The sequence below is a fragment of the Ovis canadensis genome, chromosome 3, assembly GCF_042477335.2.
Source record: "Ovis canadensis isolate MfBH-ARS-UI-01 breed Bighorn chromosome 3, ARS-UI_OviCan_v2, whole genome shotgun sequence".
NCBI lineage: Eukaryota > Metazoa > Chordata > Mammalia > Artiodactyla > Bovidae > Ovis > Ovis canadensis.
The window spans coordinates 194,964,430-194,984,317 of NC_091247.1; the positions used below are offsets into that span (position 1 = coordinate 194,964,430).

A 19,888-nucleotide genomic window follows, 5' to 3' on the forward strand; every position below is an offset into this window, starting at 1 on the left:
ATCTCTCCTCCGGTGACCAGAAATACATACACCTTCCATTTTCATCAGTTGTTTATCAAAATCAGATTAGTAAGAGAAGCATCCGACAGAGTTGTTTATGCCTGTCTCAGTCTTGAATTACAAATGACTTTCTTGTGCTGTTTGAGCAAAACACCATGACCTATAGATGAACCAGGCTTTGTATTTCCTGCACCTTGTCCTGAACTTATAATTCCCCAAAGACCACAGTTGTTAAGTCTCACTGGTATTGGGATCGTTGATCTGAGTAAGATAGGTGAGGCTCACTCCTTGGGGACTGTGGCTAGGTGGGTAATAGATTCCATCTTTGTGATAAGTCATAAGTCACGAATGGGTTATTTTGAGCTCTCCCAAGTGGAAGACAATGGAGCATTTAGTAGGTTGTGTGGTTACGTAAGACATCTCTTTCCAAACAAAGAGGAGGCAAGACACCCAGCCAAAGGATTGAGCCCAGGAGGCTGTGTGGTCTGGTGGTTCCAGGGAGAGACGTGGGGCCAGAGCTTCCTGGGTTCAGCTACCAGCCGAGACTCTGACTCAGGGGGAGTGGAGCCAAGGCTCTTGGCTTGAGGCAGAAAGACTGTAAAACCCAAGAGAGAAAACCACAGGTCTGTGCTCAAGGACTCTGGGGGGAAAGCACATTTTGGAAATAAAAATTTAGAAAGAAGATCATCCTGTTAAGTTACAATTTGGGCTTTTTTCAATAAGACATGAGCATTTTTTTCCTGCTTATTGCCTGACACGTTCTCCCCTGGGCATCAGGGTGAAGCCAAGCCAGGCTCCGAGGGTGTTCTATGTAGGATGAATAGAGGAGCCCGGGGTCTGAACGAAGGCAGTCAACCTTGGTGAGTTGTCACAGGCAATGCTCAGGAAGCCTGGCACTAGGGGCAGTGAGGTTCCACATGGATTCTTCCCTTTGCCTCCCCATTCTGTCTTCCACAATAAAGAGCCCTCTGAGATGGTGGGAGGAGAGAGTCCTTCCCACAGACTCTGCATGCTTCCCTTCCATGAGTCTGAGCTGGCGTTTGCTCAGCTGTAACCGGCGGCCGCAGCCTCCACAAACCTACGCGGGTTCCCAAGCCACAGCTGGAGTCAGGGCCCAGGGCAAATGTTCTCCACGTCTCGCAAGCTCTGAAGCTCTGCTTCCTCTGCCCAGACAGAGTAGGTGGCTGCCCACAGGGTTGGGTTGGAAGGACAACCAGGCAGGTCTCCCCTCTTTGGCATCATGCCTCCTTTCTCTGGATCTGAGACATTTTCTGATCTTTAGAAATAGTCTATGTAAATGAAAACCATATTTTCAGGCATCTCTGTGTTTAAAGGAAATCAAACCTGAATATCAACCCTTAATACTCATTGGACGGATTGTTGCTGAAGCTGAAGCTCCAATACTCTGGCCACCTGATGTCAAGAGTCGACTCATTGGGAAAGACCCTGATGCTAGGAAAGATGTAGGGCAGGAAGAGAAGGGGATGACAGAGGATGAGATGGTTGGATGGTATCACTGACTCAATGGACATGAGTTTGAGCAAACTCTGGGAGATGGTGAAGGATAGGGAAGCCTGGTGAGCTGCAGTCCATGAGGTCACTGAACAACTGTATTCAAGGTCTTTACCCAACCCTGCAACACTGCACCCTGCACCAGAGTGAATAACACCTTAGTTGAGTTTCATGGGCATGGGCCAGGACATGAAGGAGGGGCAGGTTTTGCTGTGGGATAGGGTGCGGGTGGGGAGCTGTCTGTTCTCTGGAAGAGTAGAGAGCCCAGGAGAGAGATATACATCTCAGAAGTAGAGGCGGTCTTCTTGTACATTTGACCTAGAGTTGTCAGGTCAACTTCAAAATCTTCAAAATCTGGCAGTGTGAGGGTTGTACCAGGATGGCTGCTCTTACTCTAAGCCAAGCGGGGCCAAGTGGGACCCAGTTTCCCTCTCACAGCCCCCTCATCCAGGGCCCAGATACACTCAAGATGTCTCGCCTCTCTACATCTGTCCAAGGACATGCTCCCAGCTGCTGGATACATAGCCAAGCTCAGTGTCCACAGTGTAAACTTCTCTATAGTAAAATACATAAGTGCGCTCTCTCTTTTCAGTTGTATAACCATCCTTTGGTCACTTTTGTTGCAACCTAAGAAAAAAATTTAATAAAAAATTGGAAATCCACTCTTGCCCATAAAAGTATCTGAGGGAACATTGCCTACTTTGTAAGAATATGTGAATTCTATCCTGAGGGAAAGAGAAGTAAAAATAATCCACTGAAGCTGGTGAGAACTTTAATTCCATAATGTTCAGACTCTGGTTCCTCTACTTCCGACAGTTCACTCTGCTGGCACACCACTTTCACGGGTACTAACAGTCTATTAAACGCGGGCCTTGGAAGATGTGGGCTTCCCAGGTGACGCTAATGGTTAAGAACCCGTTTGCCAATGGAAGAGACATAAGATATGCGGGTTCAATCTCTGGGTCAGGAAGATCCTTTGGAGGAGAGCATAGCAACCCGCTCCAGTATTCTTGCCTGGAGAATCCCATGGACTGAGGAGCCTGGCAGGCTACGGTCCACAAGGTCACAAAGAGTTAGACATGACTGAAACAACTTAGCAGCAGCAGCAGTAGCAGCTAGGAAGATATTGGGAGACGAATCGTAAGATTACAGTCATCTTCTCCGGTCACAAGAGCCATTGCTTCTTTGGTCCTTGAGAGTAATCCTTTTGCTCTCTCCCTGCACACCTGGTTGGGAAGATAATGCACTAAGTTTCTGGGGAGAAGGGTCTGAGTAGAAAGTCAGAGTATACAGAGCACCCCACCCGGAGAGAGGTGTCTTCAATGTGTCCTGGTTCAGAGACCCCAAAGTGCCCCTGGCCTCTCACTCCTCTGTAATTCCTGGCAGCAGCATTTCAGGGACCCCTGCCTCCCTCTCCAGCAGGACTCATGTGGAAGAGGAAGGACCAGCACACGTCCCACAAGTCATCCCATCTTCCTCCCTTGCCCCAGTCAAAAGGTTTTGTTAAACAAAAGGCTTCATTCTCAGTTGAAATCAATTCAATTGAATTGAAATAATTCGATCATTTGAATTATTGCCCTAATATCTGCTTTTCCCCCAAAATAGAGCTGAAGGTATATCCCTCATCTCTTTGATTAAAGGATCTTTCTGATGACCTTTTCAAACAGAAAAAGACTTCCTCTAAGAACCCAGGCTTTGGGAGGAATCAATAAACATGCTCAGCGGTGTGCTTAGTTGCTCAGTCATGCCTGACTCTTTGCAACCCCATGGACTATAGCCCGCCAGGCTCCTTTGTCCATGGAACTCTCCAGGCAAGAATACTGCAGTGGGTAGCCATGCCCTCTACCAGGGGATCTTCCGAACCCAGGTCTCTCTCATTGCAGGCAGATTCTTTACTGTCTGAGCCACCAGGGAAGCCCAAGAATACTAGAGTGGGCAGCCTATCCCTTCTCCAGGGGATCTTCCCTACCCAGGAATTGAACTGGGGTTTCCTGCATTGCAGGCAAATTCTTTACCAGCTGAGCTACCAGGGAAACCTGAATAAACATATATGTGTGTGTGTGTGTGTGTGTGTGTGTGTGTATATATATATATATATTTGTTGCAAAGAAATAGAAGAATGAAATATTGTCTCCAAGCTGGCATCCCCACACATTAGTTTTATTTTCATTTGCTTACAATCTGAATTTTCAATGTGCAGTAGCTGACATTAGTCCTGTACTTCATAAACGCTAACTTATAAAAGATGAATTTGTCAAGTAAAAAAACAATTTATAATAATTTGTCCTGAAGTACAAAGATAGATAGACTGTATCAAGGGAAAAGTAGATTTTTGGCTGTAGGGTTTTAATAATTAAATTCACCACAAGTATGAAGATTTATACAAATGTTTTCCTATCCAGCCTGGAGATTCGCTGATATTTTCTGACTGTACACAAAAATAAAACCTTTTATGATCCTTGAATAAGAATCAGTGATCCACAGAATCAAGCATATTAAAGGTGTTCAACGGTTGGTTTTTAAATAAATGAGGGATTGTATGTTACAACCTAATAAGCAGTAGAGTGATAAAGTATAATACCAATGCTTGATAAAGTTACACTTTAAGAGTTGGGGTTAAACATGCTTCTGTTACATAAAATTCCAAGGGCTATAAAAATCAGGAGAAATGTCTCAGTTTCTACTTCTGCCAGAGAGAAGCGTTGAGAGAAGATGACGCATTCAGGTATATAAACCAACAAAGAGGGATCCCACCAGCAAATGATTCCATGCACATCATGAGTAAGAACTGGTACTATCTTATTTTAACAGCAAAATTTCTGTTTGGTGCCCATTTGATATTATTCCTGGCTTATTAAAAGGAAGTATTAAAAAGAACCCACCTGCCAGTGCAGGAGATGTAAGAGATACAGGCTTGATCCCTGAGTTAGGAAGATACCCTGACGGAGGAAATGGCAACCCACTCCAGTATTCACACCTGGAAAATTCCATGAACAAAGAAGCCTGGCAGGCTACAGTCGTGCATGCTAAGTTGCTTCAGTCGTGTCTGACTCTTTGATACCCCATGGACTGCAGCCCATCAGGCTCCTCTGTCCATGGGATTCTCCAGGCAAGAGCACTGGAGTGTGTTGCTATTTCCTCTTCCAGGCAATCTTCCCAACCCAGGGATCAAACCCATGTCTCTTACATCTCCTCATTATCAGGCAGGTTCTTTACCACTAGTGCCACCTGGGATGATGCAATCGATGGGGTTGCAAAGAGTTGGATATGACTGAAATGACTTAGCATGCATGCATGCGAGGAAGGAGGAAACCAAATATTCATCAAGCCCCTTCTATGAGCCACTTTGCAAAGTGCTGTTTCATCTAACCTTTCCCATGACTCTGTGAGGCAGTTATGTTTTTCTCCACTTTATAGATGAAGAAACAAAACTAAATGCTTTGTCCAAAGTCACACAGCCAGAAAGTGACAAACAGATTTCTAAGCCTAGGACTTGCAGTCTTAGGACTAAGGATAGTAAATCCAGCTCAGAGCGTGTGTCCTAATTATTACCCCTTTCCTTTAGCATTCTACAAGCTGAACTAGCATTTTACAGTTTAATCAACTATTTAAATTGCCTCTGAGTTGGTAAGAAGGAGCCCTTGTCTTCAGGTTTGAAATGGAATAGGCTGTCTGTTTGTATGTATAATTCAGTGTTGAATATGATTGAGCATAGAATACTCGACATGTACCCCATTCTTTTAGGGCAAACTTGGGGCTTCCTAGATGACTCAGTGGTAAAGAATCTGCCTGCCAATGCAGAAGCAGCAGGAGATGTGGGTTCGATCCCTGGGTCAGGAAGATCCTCTGGAGGAAGAAAAGGTAACCCATTGCAGTATTCTTGCTGGAATCTCATAGTCAGAGGAGCCTGGCGGGTTACACTTCATGGGGTTGGAAAGAGTTGGACACAACTGAGCATGCATGTTACTTAACATTTATATGTATAAATGAAGATCAGCATTCCAAGTATCTTTTGCAAAAAAAATTTTTTTCAACTCCCTTTGCCTGGAGAGAATTTACAACCTCGACTTCAACAGTGGCTGTAGCGTACCGAAAGAACATTGGAACAAAGGAGTCAAAATTCATATTGGTACTTGTCTGCTCTAAACCCAGATTTTTGATGTAAACACTAAGATTTTATGTAGACTAGTTCATGTGCAACGTACCATCACTTTAAAATACATTCAAACACAGCATTTTCAGAGATAATGAAAATTTTATTAACAAAGAAAATCTACATTATACACACCCTCTCAAAAACAACCACCTCAAACATGTAAGATACACTTTGGTTTCTACTCACTATACCCTCAACGCCAGAAGAACAAAACCACAGCACCAAAGTACAGACCAATATTTTCAAAGGGACTAATTCTTTGAGATAATAAAATACTAGACAATTAGAAGAACCCATCACAGGCTCATTTCACAGGCTGAGCCACTGAGGCTTTCTCCAAATGAATGTTTCCACTGTGAGTCAATATATGTGGCCATCCGCACTTTGCAACACTACCCTCAATACACATACATCTAAACACACGATTGAGTTCTTTTGAGTACAGTGATAACTGAGTCAGCAAGATTTATAGAAATGTACGGCTACACAGCAACAGTTCAGCAACAGGAGCTAGGAAATGTCTTAAAGGTATGCGTCATGATAGGATGTGATTGGTTTTTCAAGGCAACTTTTAAGTTCATTTCTGATTATCGTTAACTGATCCATCTCTGTCCCTCAGAAACTCCCTTAGATATCCTCTATCCCACCCTTTACTAGACAGACTTATAAACATAGTCCAGATATACTGCATGCCAGAGAGGAAGTACAAGAAGATGAACTGTATCCTGATGCCCCGGATCCAAACAGAAAACACACACATAACGTATCTCGCTGTCAGAACACACTGATGCCTGCAGCTGAAAGGTCCCTCAAAAGAGATCTAATGGAGGTTTAACTCAAGGAGGGAAAAAACTTAGGCCTGTTACTTGACTACAGTTTCCAGGGCCTGGTGTAGCTATATTTTTAGGAATGGCTCCAAGGAGCTGCCTACACAAATTTGGATGAAGCAAGGGAGGCACAGATGGTGGTCACGTGAAAGCACAGACCGATCTCGGGTGGGCTTGGTTACAAAGTCTGCACATTTAGGCTGCTGTATTCCTCCTATTTCAAGTGCTGCCAAGTCCTGGCTGTTCCCCCTCTTTTCAAAGTCTTGATTCATTTAATTCCCCTGAAGGAGGTGGGAGAGGAGGAGGATTGCGCAAATTTTACTGTTGCATGGTTTAGAAGAGACAGTCACCATCTTGGCTCCTTGTCAGATTTTAAATGTAACATTTTGCTAAGTGTAAAGCTCTGTATCTGTTCCTTTTCTGTTGCCATTACTGTAACTTCAATATTTGCAAAACACAACCTCAAAATACTTCAAGTTCAGCCCAAAGCAGTTTGTTATTCATGCAACACAATTCTCACATGTATCAATACAGAGTGAGTTTGCAGCACAGAAATCTTCCCTTTCTTTCCTTTTAAATTTTTTTCATTTTATTTTTAATTCTTGAGCTGAAGCAATTTTTTTTCTTTCTTTAGGGATTTCAGAATGATTCAGTCACACGATAGCAAAATCCTCATTATATATACAACATATATGTGGTGTGTGCTTAGTCACTCAGTCGTGTCTGACTCTTTGTGACCCCATGGACTGTAGCCCACCAGGCTCCTCTATCCATGGAATTCTCCAGGCAAGAATACTGGACTGGGTTACCATTTCCTTCTCCAAAGAATCTTCCCAACCCTGGGACTGAACCTATGTCTCCTGTGTCTCCTGAATTGGCATGCAGATTCTTTACCACTGAGCCCCCTGGGAAGCCCTACATCATATATACATATATATATATATGTCTCCTGATTAGTATCAATTTATCATTATGTCAGTTCTTACTGGTTGCATTATTTAAAAAAAAAAAAAGGAAGCACATAACCTAGAGTTATTCTACCATTTGAAATACCCTGTGAGTTGCTTGTAAAGCATGGAGCACCTTAGTGTTGTGTAGGATTTAATTTTCTGATAGAAAAATTTGTAGTGTTTGCCATAAAAGTTTTTTAAGGTATTCAGAGTGTGCTTCCAAAGATGCTTTATTCATAGTAATTAGCATTAAAGCACTGGTTTCTTATTCTTTAAAAAAGAGCCCACAGAGTATCAATCATTTTCTTTTGTAGGAAACTATCAAAATAAAAAATGGACACAGTTATTGGAACTTTTTAAAAACAGGGCACAAAGTATTTTTCAGGTTGTCACCAAGATGCTTGGTGTTGTGTTGATGTAATTTTTGTGCATGATCAAACCTCTGCTCTTGAGTCATCCACTAAGCCCCCAAGTGTGCATTTTTGGCCTAGCTAGTATGTAGGAAGGTCATTTTTAAAGCAAGTCAATACATAAAAAGGTTTTAACATCTGTTAATCAAGTGTTTTATCTGGAGGGCATAAACTCTATTTATAATCCTCCAACTAAATATTTCCTGTTTTTAAATATTTATTGTATGTAATAATTGACACTTCTGTCACAATCAATGGAATTCAAATGCCTTATAAGGCAAACACAGGAATTATTTTTTAAGGGTAGGATTTAATTATTAGTAAAATATATCTATAGGCAATGTGGAGAAGGAAGCAAATTTAAGCTCAATTATTATCTTGAGTTTCTGCTTTCAACAGAGTAGCCTAATAGAGAAAGTTCTTGGGAACATTTATGCTACATGAACTTGCATCTGAGCTCCTTCCTTAAAACACTGATATTGTTCCAAATTTAATGATAACAATAATTGGGGAGGAAAGTCTCCCACCATAGTGTACTTGTACTCTTTTAAAGTCAATCACTTCAAAACAAAACAAAACCGAAAACTACCCTCCAAGTCAATGGCCCAGTGTTCAAACAAGGACCTCAAAATATTAGTTTAAGGCTCTAGTTGACTGTGCATACAAATCAACACTAGGATTACATATCAAATAGAGTTCCGTGAATGGAACACATCAGCATTACCCAATCTTCCTCAAAAGTGCTTAGCTGCCAAGAGAGAAACTTTATAAAACATCACAAATGTGCTATTTGTATAAACATTTCCCATTACAAATGCTCTTGTTTTTATTTAAATGAGTATTTTTAACCTGAGCTATTAATAAAAAAATTTTTTTCTCCCTTGTAAAGCTTGGCTTTCACAAGGAAGAATCATTGTGCCTCCTCTCTTGTGAGTAATTTCTCCTAATACCGATGGTGCTACCTAAGTACAGCCAGAGCTCATTAAATAGACTTCTGAGCATCGTTATAATTAACAATTAGCTAGAAATTAGTTTTAATGATTTGTTTTAGATGACAGAATAGAAGCATAATGTAATTATTTTTAAGCCTTCTACATCAGGGAAGCCCCATTAAGAACATAGCTACCACCAACTTTCAATTATTGAGAAGCAGACAGTCATCCAAAGCATTCACTAAGTGATCGGCTTACAGACCCAAACTGAGGGAGCAGAGGAGAAAGGCCACCCCAGCCCAGGTGTTTGTAATTATTTAGCGTTTTCACAAAGTGTCGTCCTTTTCTACTCTGCTCTTTTAGGCTGTTTGTATGCCTTGGAGACGTCTCTACCGGGGAAAATAGGACAGAGAGAGTCACCCTGGCTGTTCAGTTCTGCCTCCTGCCTTCCTCCAAAGTGCAGTGACAATCATGGCGGGAAGGGTGAGGGGCTGGAGGAAGAGCCTAGAAAATTTAGCAAGTGGGCCTGAAACTGTCCTAATCAAGCTGGACTAACCGGGAAGAAGATTATATAAGCAATAGATACAGGAGTATTAAGAATAGACTCCAGACTCTAAGGTAGATCTATACCTTTCTCTGTGCTCTGTGGGGTTTTTTTTTTTTAACATCTCAAAGTCAATTTAGATCTTAAGAATTTATTTAAAAAAAATACTAAGGAAACCTGAAAAAATGCTCTTTCATTTCCTGAAAAATAGAAAAATATTCATTTAGAATGGTGAATACTGATTATTGTCAAAAGTTTTTCTTCCTTCCTTCTCTTTCTCTTCTTTAAAAAAAAAAAATCTCAATCAGGCTGCTGTTTGCTCTTCTACCTTTGAGCAAGAATGTTAGACCTTTTGCTGCTGACCTTCGGAAGCTGTCCCGGAGCACATCCTGACACCCACATAAAAGACCTGGTACCTGTGTTTCCACATCACAAAGCAGGCCAACAAGCATACCAAGCCACAGACCAAGTTCAGAATCATCTGGATGAGTAGGAACAGTTTGAAAGTGCCAGTGATGCTGGTACAGTCAGTCACATCCCGGTACACAAAGGTCCTGCTGAGGGGCTCGGAGGAGGGCAGTTTGCACTGGCAGGAGTCAAACGCGGTTCCGCAGGTAAACTGTGCGAGCTGGGCATAGTGGTGAGCGGCGAACGCCACGGCCAGCACACAGACTGTCAGGCCAAGGGCACTCAGCACAAAGTACAAGAGCTGCAAGAAAGCAGAAGAAAGGCTTTCCAGTTACAGAGAATGCTGGATGACTACCGCCAAAGCTAATACAGAAGACTTCTCTCCTAGGAAGCTTCCCCGCTATCCTCAGAAACGTGGTGCCCAAGACGTGACAATGGCTCCTTATGGACTATTAGTGAGCCTTCCTGGAACTCTGATGGTCTTTTCATTTGCCGTGCAGATGGAGGGTGTTTTCATGAATCAAGCCAACAATTTGAGCTTAATCTGGGGCTGTTTGTGTGTGGGTGTAGCAGGCAGCTTAGATGAATCCCAAACACAAGAGCCATCCCTGAAGGACAGACTGTGCTTGTTTTGACCTTAACGATTGCTGACATAAAGACTGCAACAACCCTAGGAGCGGAGAACAAGTTTCTGCAATGCAAACACTGTGTTGGCCAAAACTGGCAATGATTGGTCAACTAGCAACATGTGTTAATAAAAAAACAAGAAACTATGTTCAGTGGCTTGTGTATGTGCTGTTACTTCAGTCATGTCTGACTCTGCAACACCATGGACTGTAGCCTGCCAGACTCTTCTGTCCATGGGATTCTCCAGGCAAGAATACTGGAGTGGGCTGCCATTTCCTTCTCCAGGAGATCTGCCTGGGTCTTTTACATCTCCTGCACTGGCAAGCAGGTTCTTTACCACTAGCATCACATGGGAAGATGCTCAATGGAGTGGTTGCCAAACTATGTCCAGGAATGCCAATATTCCCAGTCAGAGGTAGCTGGGGAAAAAAAAAAAAAAATATATATATATATATATATATATATATGGCTCCAGAAAGTAGGTTACTCAACGTTAGCTTCATTATCTGGTCACCTGTGGTCCCTCTGGCCCCTTGGTCACCAAGGTTCTAAACACCATTAGCCCTAGCCTTGGAATGGAAAAGTCTGGTGAAAGTTCTAACTCTGCTATTAAAGAACCATGGAATCCTTGAACAACTCAGACATTTACCCTAAACCTGAAATATTTTGATCATGAAATTGTGAATACTTGTTGATGTGACTGCTATATAAACCATTTTATAGAACAAGAAATCTTGTGATTGGACTTCCCTCCTGGAATCCTTCCTCTTAATGGTCCAGCCTACTGAGGATCTAGATAAGGAACAGAGTTCCCAGCTTTGGCACTGGTGTTCTGAACTAAGTTCTTAGTGTAAGAGTTGCACACCTGTAATCAAAAGGTGCTCATAGAGCAGTTCTGGTGAATGTGAACTCCTCAAAGGAAGATCAGGCACATCCAGTCCAGGTTCAGATTAAAGTTGATCTGAGGGAGGGGGAGGGAATCTCATGAGGGAGCGGGATTTATATACATATATATATATATATATATATATATATATATATCTTTAAAAGTGTTAGTCACTCAGTCATGTCTGACTCTTTGGACTCTTTGTAGCCCTCCAGGTTCCTCTGTCCGTGGAATTGTCCAGGCAAGAGTGTGTATATATATATATATATATATAGTATATAGTATATATTATAACTGATTTCCATTGTATGGCAGAAACCAACACAACATTGTAAAGCAATTATCCTCCAATTAAAAAATTGCTCTGAAAAGATTATGCCCTCCCCCTTCCTCCAAGTAAATGCAACTCAAAATAAAAACATACATGTAAGATTATAAAATACATGTACATAAGTCCTACAGATAAGTGATTTTCCACACAGGGACAATTTCAAGTCTTAAATATAGAATACTTCCAAATTTATTTTTTCCTTCTTGAATGGGGTATGTGGTATGGTGTGTGTGTGTGGGTGTGGGTGTGTGTGCTGGGGCTCTGTGCATGGATCTGGTTTGCTTGGAAGCTTCGCTGCAGACACAAGAAGAGAATAGACCCTGGTTAAAGCCACTTGGACGTCACGTGGCTGCAGGAGCAAAGAATGCAGGGGTTCTTTGGATCTTCTCAACAAAATCATCTTAAACACACATTCCCTTTTTCATTTTCAAATCATATGAGAAGGACTGTCACATATAACCCACGTTTCTTCACATGTGACACAGTTTATGGAAACCTCTATCCCAGGGACCTAACAAGGATAACCTATGCACAACATGTTTATTCTCTCTTGGAGGAAGGGAACCACAAACACACACAGTGGCACTATTTTAATAAAAATTAAGAGGAACTATTTGATTTGTAATATTGAATGGATGGCCTTGGTTCTGCCTATCCCCCAAATTTTCACTGGGCATATTTTCTAGAAAAATAGGCTAAAATGTATAGATTTATTTTGTGGGGTCATTGAGGCAGAATGTATGAAACATTTTGGGTTGTTTTGAAACATTCAGGCTTGACAACTGATTTCAAGCCCTTGATGCCAAGGACCAGACTAAATTGTGCTGGCCACGTGGCCCGTGCCTGCCGCTAGAAGCTGCGTCTCCAGCGCAGACACAGGGGACTGAGAACAAATTGCTCTGGGAACATGGATACAGCAGAGACTCTACCAGCAGAGAAGGCTTAAATTAAAGGGATAATTTCCCACCCGAGAGTCATCCGCTTCTTTAGAAAGGCCCCAACTAGAGTATTCTTTACACATTTTATCGTCATCAATGGATGGTACCAAGGACGTTTTGTCATAACACACCCACACACACACTCACATATATATCCTTAGAGAATTTCTAGAGCAGCCACTGATGCATTATCTTAAAACAATGACAATAATCCCTTATTCTTGATCTGTAAATTAGTCAAATTGTTGCAAAAACATTTTTTTCTCATAACCATTATGAAAATCCATTTGCTAAAATGAGAGTTTTGTCTCTTTTTAAAAGAGAACTTTTTGGCCTAAAGATCAAAAGATTTGCCAAGACATTTACCAAGTGCACAGCAGGGCTGGATGAGGATTACAGGCATGTGCTGGGGAGCCAGACAGCCTGGGTTAGAATCCTGGTTCTCCCCCCTTAACTATGAACCTTGGGCAAATTAATCAATCCCATGTGTCCCTCTGTTTCTTCATCTAACACTGGCTTCACAGCATTACTCCCAGGATCCAAAGAGTTGATATATGTAACAGGGCTTAGAACAGTGGCCGGTACCCAGTAGCACTATTTAAGTATGTGTGAAATAAACACATTAGTAGACGTGGAAAGAGCTGCCTGTTCTCAGGACTTTTAGGATATCAATCCTACTGACTTTGTCTTCTGTGTCATGTGAGAGTAACAACACATACTTGGCTTGTATAAAAGATGTAAATATTTACACAAATACGGAGAGATTACTCAGTTTTAACCGAGTATCTTAAATATGCTAAAACCCTCAAGAGCACCAATGAAAGCCATGCCCCTCCGCTCCTTTAAATACGAATACATTTTCATTGGTGCACTAGCTCACACATGGTGAGTCTGCTTCTCCCACTGCAGAAAAGCATCGGGCCAAGTAAACAAGAGTGAGCCACAGTATCAAGTTTCTTCTCCATTTCAAGACATAAATATAGACTTGATCGGCCAAAGCCTATGGGCCACTTCTGCAGCGTTATAGCATTTTTCCTTCGCGGCTTTCAACTCAGCCGACAGCAACAAGCTTCTGAGTCAGAATCTGTAATTTAAAATCAAGTGGCTGGTTTTACCTACAAGGCACAAATAAACTATCAATGAAAGTGTTTACGATGACCTTGGGAATGCCAGCGAATATATCTTGCTAGCAGCGCGGCTCCGGCCTCATCTGTCTTGCCGGTAACACGCCGGCGGCCGGCGCAGGACAGCGGGCGGAGGCGGGCGCCCCCTGCAACTTATGTAACCACGGCCCCGCGCTCGCCGCCTCTAATTGGTACCCGGCCGCCGCTTCAGCGTTCAGTTACTTCGGGAGGAGGGCGGTTCGGCTTCAATTTAATTATCTTCCCGATGGCAGGCAGGGTAAGGCCCCTCTGCTCCTCGATGGGCAGGGGGAAGCGGCGGCAGCCAGGGGGCCTCCCGGAGGGCGGTGGGTACTGGGCCATTGCGCCTCCAATACCCTCGTAGGAGAATGTGCCTCCCGAGTGTTTCCGCAAGCACATGAACCAGACACGATTCTGAAAACCATCAAGGTGAGCCCCGAGAAGATAGAGCCACGAGAATAGGCAGGAGGCCCAATCCGCGGCCAGATGGCCCCCCAAGCCCAGGAGCAGAATCCAGGGAGAAGAATGGAAGGATGCTTACGGCGGGGAGTGGGGGGGTAGGGTGTGTGTGTGTGTGTGTGTGTGTGTGTGTGTGTGTGTGTGTGTGGGTGGGTGGGTGGGTGGGTGTTTTGGCCATCTGGGCGTTCAACACAAGGAAATAAATTCTCTCCAAAGTAATAAATGTGTGTGTGTGTGTGTGTGTGTGCGTGTGTGTGTGTGTGTGTGTGTGTTGGCCATCTGGGCGTTCAACACAAGGAAATAAATTCTCTCCAAAGTAATAAAATGGTTTTGCTAGTAAGAAACACCACAGGAAGGTGTGTTTCATCCCCTCTCCTTTAAACGATGAGAAAGAAGCACAAGGGTAGAGTGGCTGTAACCTGTCTTGACTTTGGAAAACCCGGAGATTGACTGAAGCTCATTTTCGACCTGAAGATAATATAGCGGGCACCTTAGAGAGCTGGAAACTAGCATCACGAAAGGTCACATTCAGGAGAAGAGAAAGTGTTTCTGTATTTCTCAATGTCTGTCACAGGTGGGGGAAAAAAAAGATAGCTAATGAGATCTTCCTAGTGGGGACTTCTCAACCTGGCTGACATTAGCAATGCCTTTTTTATTTTATTTATTTGTCCTTACACCTTAAGTGAAGACGTTAGGCTTTAGGGCCTCTTTGAAGATGATGCTGTTGCCTCTATTGTCTCCTGGGATCTTGGGGGAGAGGGAGATGAGGGCAGTTCACAGAAATTGATGAACCTAGCTTAGAACCCTTTTAACCTCATGAACGAAGTTCACATGGTTTAACATATCATTTCTTACTAGGCTCTCTGGCTTTGGAAAAAAACATTACTAAGCCTTGCAGTTTATTCAGACTTCTACTCAAAAAGTAAACAGGGATGATGTCTGCTTAGTCTGGACTTCTTTAAGGAACACCCTCAGACAGAAAAAGTAAAATTTCCAAGTGAGGCATATCCACCAAAATTCTAACTCTATTAATTTTTAAAATAGTATCCATTCAATTTTTAAATTAGATAAGTTACATCTAACTATTGGAGAACACCTCAAAATTGAATAGAAAAACCTACCAGAATGTATCTATAATCCCACCACTCAGAGAAACTATTTTTTTCTCTGTACATAAGAGCTATTTTATTTTTGTATGATCATACCATATATTTTGTGTAGCCAGTTTTTTTGCTAGTCAAAATAATTTGAGTATTTCTTCACTAGTTGATCTTTTACAGTGACTTAAATATATACATATATGTATGTATCAGCACACTGTTTTTTATGTCGATACTAGAATACACTGACATCTTATTTTCTTCATTTTTGTAATTTCCAAATGATATAGTTAACTTACTCTTATGCCTTATGCTTTCTTATTTTAGTGAACTAAAGAGTATCCAGTTTTTGTGTGTTTTCTTGTAGAAGAAAAGTAAACAATGTGAGTGGATACCCCCCACAAAAAAAAAAAAAAACCCACCACTAACATTACAGAAAGCTTTTTGTTCTCTGCTGCAGGAGTCGAAAGAGAATGTAGGAATTGAATTTCTACTAACTCTGATGGCTGAGTGGGGTGTTTATCTCCCTAAACTCTGAAAGGGTGTGTCTGTGTTTCCCTTTGGAGCAGATTCTACTGTGCAGTGAAAATGCTGTGTACTTGAATTGGCTCCAACCAAATGCACCGTCTCTAACAGGAAAAAGACACACACAGGAAAGACACACACACTTGCTACACCAAGCATATCCCAATCTCCCACCTTTGCCCCAGACTCTTGGCACAGATCATTTGGGTGCACCCAATATATTTTTCTCTGTCTCAGTGATCCCACCTACAAGGGGAAATGCACTTAGACTGCTTTGTTATTAAAGCATTCTAAAAACAAAAAGCCCAACATAGGAAAGTGGGCACTGATCTAAGACACCTTTTCCTTAGCCAAGTGTTTTGTTGAACTGACAAATTTTCGATATTCCTTTTAAGGGCATTGGAGGACAGACTTCATATGCTCCATGCAAATCCAGTTCAAGGAAATTAAGACTTACCAAAAAAAAAAAAATCTGCGTTACCTCTGGGGGCTGGATGAATGCCCTCCTAAAACATTTTTTGGCCTGTCTAAAAATCCAATTTCTAGAATAATCAGATATGCAACCCCTTAAAAAGTCCTCCGATTTTGTACTCATGTTTCTTTCTCTGTGACGATAAAAGAGAAAGAAAAATGACAACTTACTTTCATGGCAAACTGGATACATGTCCGTTCATCAACTTGATAGGAGACACAAAGCATAAACAAACCGAGATAGGCCACTAAGCAGACCTGCAACCAAGAACAAGGATGAAAGGATGTTATCAGGGCAGGCTTCCTAATGACATCAATCTCTGTGTCTTTCACCAGTAACATCCTTGTTATCAAGGTGTTCATTTCATTTGCTTATCTTTATGGGATATTTTTCCTCAGCTTGGAATGGAGTTTTAAAAGTAGGAAAGTCCATTTATTTCAATTTAGCCAGTATTTATGAAGTCCTTTTGATGTGCCGGGTGCTATGCAAGGTCCTTCAGTGCATACGATGATGAACAAAACTTCCTCAACCTCAGTAACTGTATAGTCCAGGCCAGGCGACAATAAGTGCACACACTATTCTAAGGCAGGGCATTCTGTGTCAAATGCTATTCAGAGAAGTACAAAAAGAGGAAAAAAAAACCAACAACATTGAGTTGGGCAATTAAAAAAGCCTTTGCTAAAGAGGTGGATTTGAAATGGTTCTTGAAAGGGATGACGATAATAGTAATGATCACTAACTGTCAGTGGATACTTACTTTGTGGCTGGGGCTCTTCTAAGAGTTTTGTGTGGATTTCTTCATGCAATCAGGACAAAACCCTATGAAGTAGGTGCTGTTATGATCCCTGTATTATAAATGAGGGACCAGAAGCACAAAGCTAGTAAGTGCTGGAACCAGACCTTAAATCAGGTAGCTTGGGTGAATCAGTATTGGCAACAGCACAGATATAGGAGTGTGTGTGGAAAGAAGGGTGAACATGTATCCACAGTGGAAATAACACAGTACAGAGCAGGAAAGGTAGGTGGTGAGGTAGACCTGATTTAGCAAAGAGTGGGGCTCCCTTGAGCACTTTTGATCAGGGGAATGACATTTTTCAAGACATGTTTCAGGAAAATGAGCAGTGGGTGTTGGGTGGCTTGGCGGTGAAAACATCAGGATCTTGTTTTACTAATCTAAAAGCAGGATTAATCCATCCAGTGGGCCAGAGCTCAGAGGGTGGTGGACAAAGTCAGAGAAAGAGGTGAGAGGAAAGGTGAAGTAAAAGTAAAATCTGTACATCTTGACTATTGTGTGACTGATGGGTGGACAATGGAATGGGAGAAATAGAAAGCTATCTTCAAGCTCTTGAGTGTTAGTGACCGAAAAAGCAGGGCTGCGCCTGACAGAAAGAAGGCTTCAAGAGGAATGGCAGCTTATAAAACATGATCAATGTTTAAAACAATTTTTAAAATCAAAGCACAGTTAATTTATAATGTTGTGTTAGCTTTAGGTGTACAGCAAAGTGATTCAGATACACACACACACACGCATATATATATATTTCTTTTTTAGGTTCTTTTCTACTATAGGTTATTATAAGACATTGAATATAGTTATTTGTACTATACAGTTGGTCCTTGTTGTTTATCGATTTTATATATAGTGTTTATCTGCTAATCCCAAACTCCTAATTTATCTCCCTCCTCAGACAGTAAAGAATCTGCCTGCAATGCGGGAGACCCAGGTGCAATCCCTGAGTCAGGAAGATCCCCTGGAGAAGGAAATGGCAACCCACTCCAGTATTCTTGCCTGGAAAATCCCATGGGCAAAGAAACCTGGCAGGCTACCATTCATGGGGTCACAAAGAGTCGGACATGACTGAGCAAGTAACATTTTCACTATATATATATGTATCTTTTTAAGATTCTTTTCCATTATAGGTTATTACAAGATACTGTATATAGTTCCCTGTGCTATACAGTAGGTCTTTATTGTTTATCTGTTTTATATATAGCAGTTTGTATCTGCTAATCCCAAACTCTGAATTTATCTCCGCCTCCACCCCCACTATCCCCTCTGGTAACTGTAAGTTTGTTTTCTATATCTGTGAATTTATTTCTGATTTGTAAATAAGGTCATTTATATCATTTCTTAAGAGCCCATATATAAGTGATATCACATGATATTTTGCTTTTTCTGACTTCACTTAATGTGATCATCTCTAGGTCCATCCATTTGTTGCAAATGGCATTATTTTCTTTGTTTCTATAGCTGAATAATGTTCTGGAGAAGAGACTAGTTTGAAAAGGTATGAACTTCAGAGTTCACTGCAGCACTATTTACAGTGGCCAAGACACGGAAGCAACCTTGTGTCCATCAGCAGGTGAGTGGATGAAGAAGACGTGGCACATTAAACGCGTGTGGACAGTGCGCAGTTGTGTCCGACTCTCTGCGACTCCACGGACCAGCCAGGCTCCACTGTCCATGTAATTTTCCAGGCAAGAAGACTGGAGTGGGTTGCCATTTCCTACTCCAGGGGCTCTTCCCGATCCAAGGATCCAAACCACATCTCTTGTGTCTCCTGCACTGGCAGCAGATTCTTTCCCACTGTGCCACCTGGGCTTCCCGACAGGAAACATGCTTGATCTGATTTCCTTTTTAGTGCATTAGAGTTTCTTAACTCTGATTGACAGTTTCTAATCAGAGCATACCTATTCACACTCAACTTTGGAAACCTTAAAATGTTGCTAAGTTCTACTTTAGGATGGAAAACATAAGCAACCAAACTGCGTTTTCCGATAAGCACAGTTTTCCTAGAGACAAAGTTGGAAGTGTGGCTGAGAGTCGCCCAGCAAGTCATCGAATGGCTGGTTTGGCGATATCATAACTCCTACCCCCCAGGGCCAGCTTTGAACCTCAGACCATCTCTGCTAGAGCAGTAGATCTATTTATTTACAAAGCCGACAGCATGTTAAGGTAGAACCTCTATTCCATTCTCCCTTTGATGACAAAATCAGTAAGTATCTTGTGCCCTCATAGATTCCCAAGTTGAGAGTCGGTGAGGTTTCCACTGGGCTGTGAAGCCAAAGCCAAGTCTTCTTTGAGTGCAAGCTGTTTTCAGGGTTTTCTGCCACCAGGACAGGCTGATGGTTAAAGAACACAGATGACATGTCTGGTGGAGAGACAAGCATGTGGGTTGGAGAGGTTTGGGTAGAAAATATAGCAGATAGAACCCAGAAAGGCAGCTTTTCAGCAGAGCATTGACAAATGTGGAGGTAATGATACAGAAATTATTCGTGTAGTCTACAATGTGGCTGTATTTTCAAGTGAGGCATGAAATTCTTTTTCAAAGTTTGTTTTAAAAATATATCTAGGGAAGGAGATTCAAGAGAGAGGGAACATACGTACATCTATGGCTAATTCATGTTGATGTGTGGCAGAAATCAAACCAATATTATAAAGAAATTATCCTTCCATTAAAAATAAATACATTTTTTAAATGTATAAATATATCTAATTGAAGTGTAAATTCGATAAGGCTTATAGGGGCTTACTATGTATTTTTCAAATTAAGAATCTACAGAACTGAAACAATGGAAGAAAGACCTTTTTTTGTTTATTGGCCACAAGCCCAGTGGAGACTTTTAAACTTGCTTCCGTGGGGACTGTCAGACCCTAAGCACATGTCT

At 41.8% G+C, this 19,888-nt stretch overlaps 1 protein-coding gene across 2 annotated transcripts in view; it reads right to left on the reverse strand.

The window, feature by feature from the left end:
* Positions 1-5,747: 5,747 nt before the first annotated feature.
* The window catches only part of SSPN (sarcospan), a 134,407-nt gene continuing 120,266 nt past the window's right edge, over positions 5,748-19,888 (reverse strand). For both annotated transcript variants that reach the window (XM_069585527.1, XM_069585526.1), the window contains exons 2-3: positions 16,390-16,476; positions 5,748-10,040 (exon numbers count right to left, since the gene is read on the reverse strand). In XM_069585527.1, the coding sequence (XP_069441628.1) occupies positions 9,675-10,040; positions 16,390-16,446 (423 nt within the window). In that variant the 5' untranslated portion in view covers positions 16,447-16,476 and the 3' untranslated portion in view covers positions 5,748-9,674. The remainder of the gene's footprint in view (positions 10,041-16,389; positions 16,477-19,888) is intronic.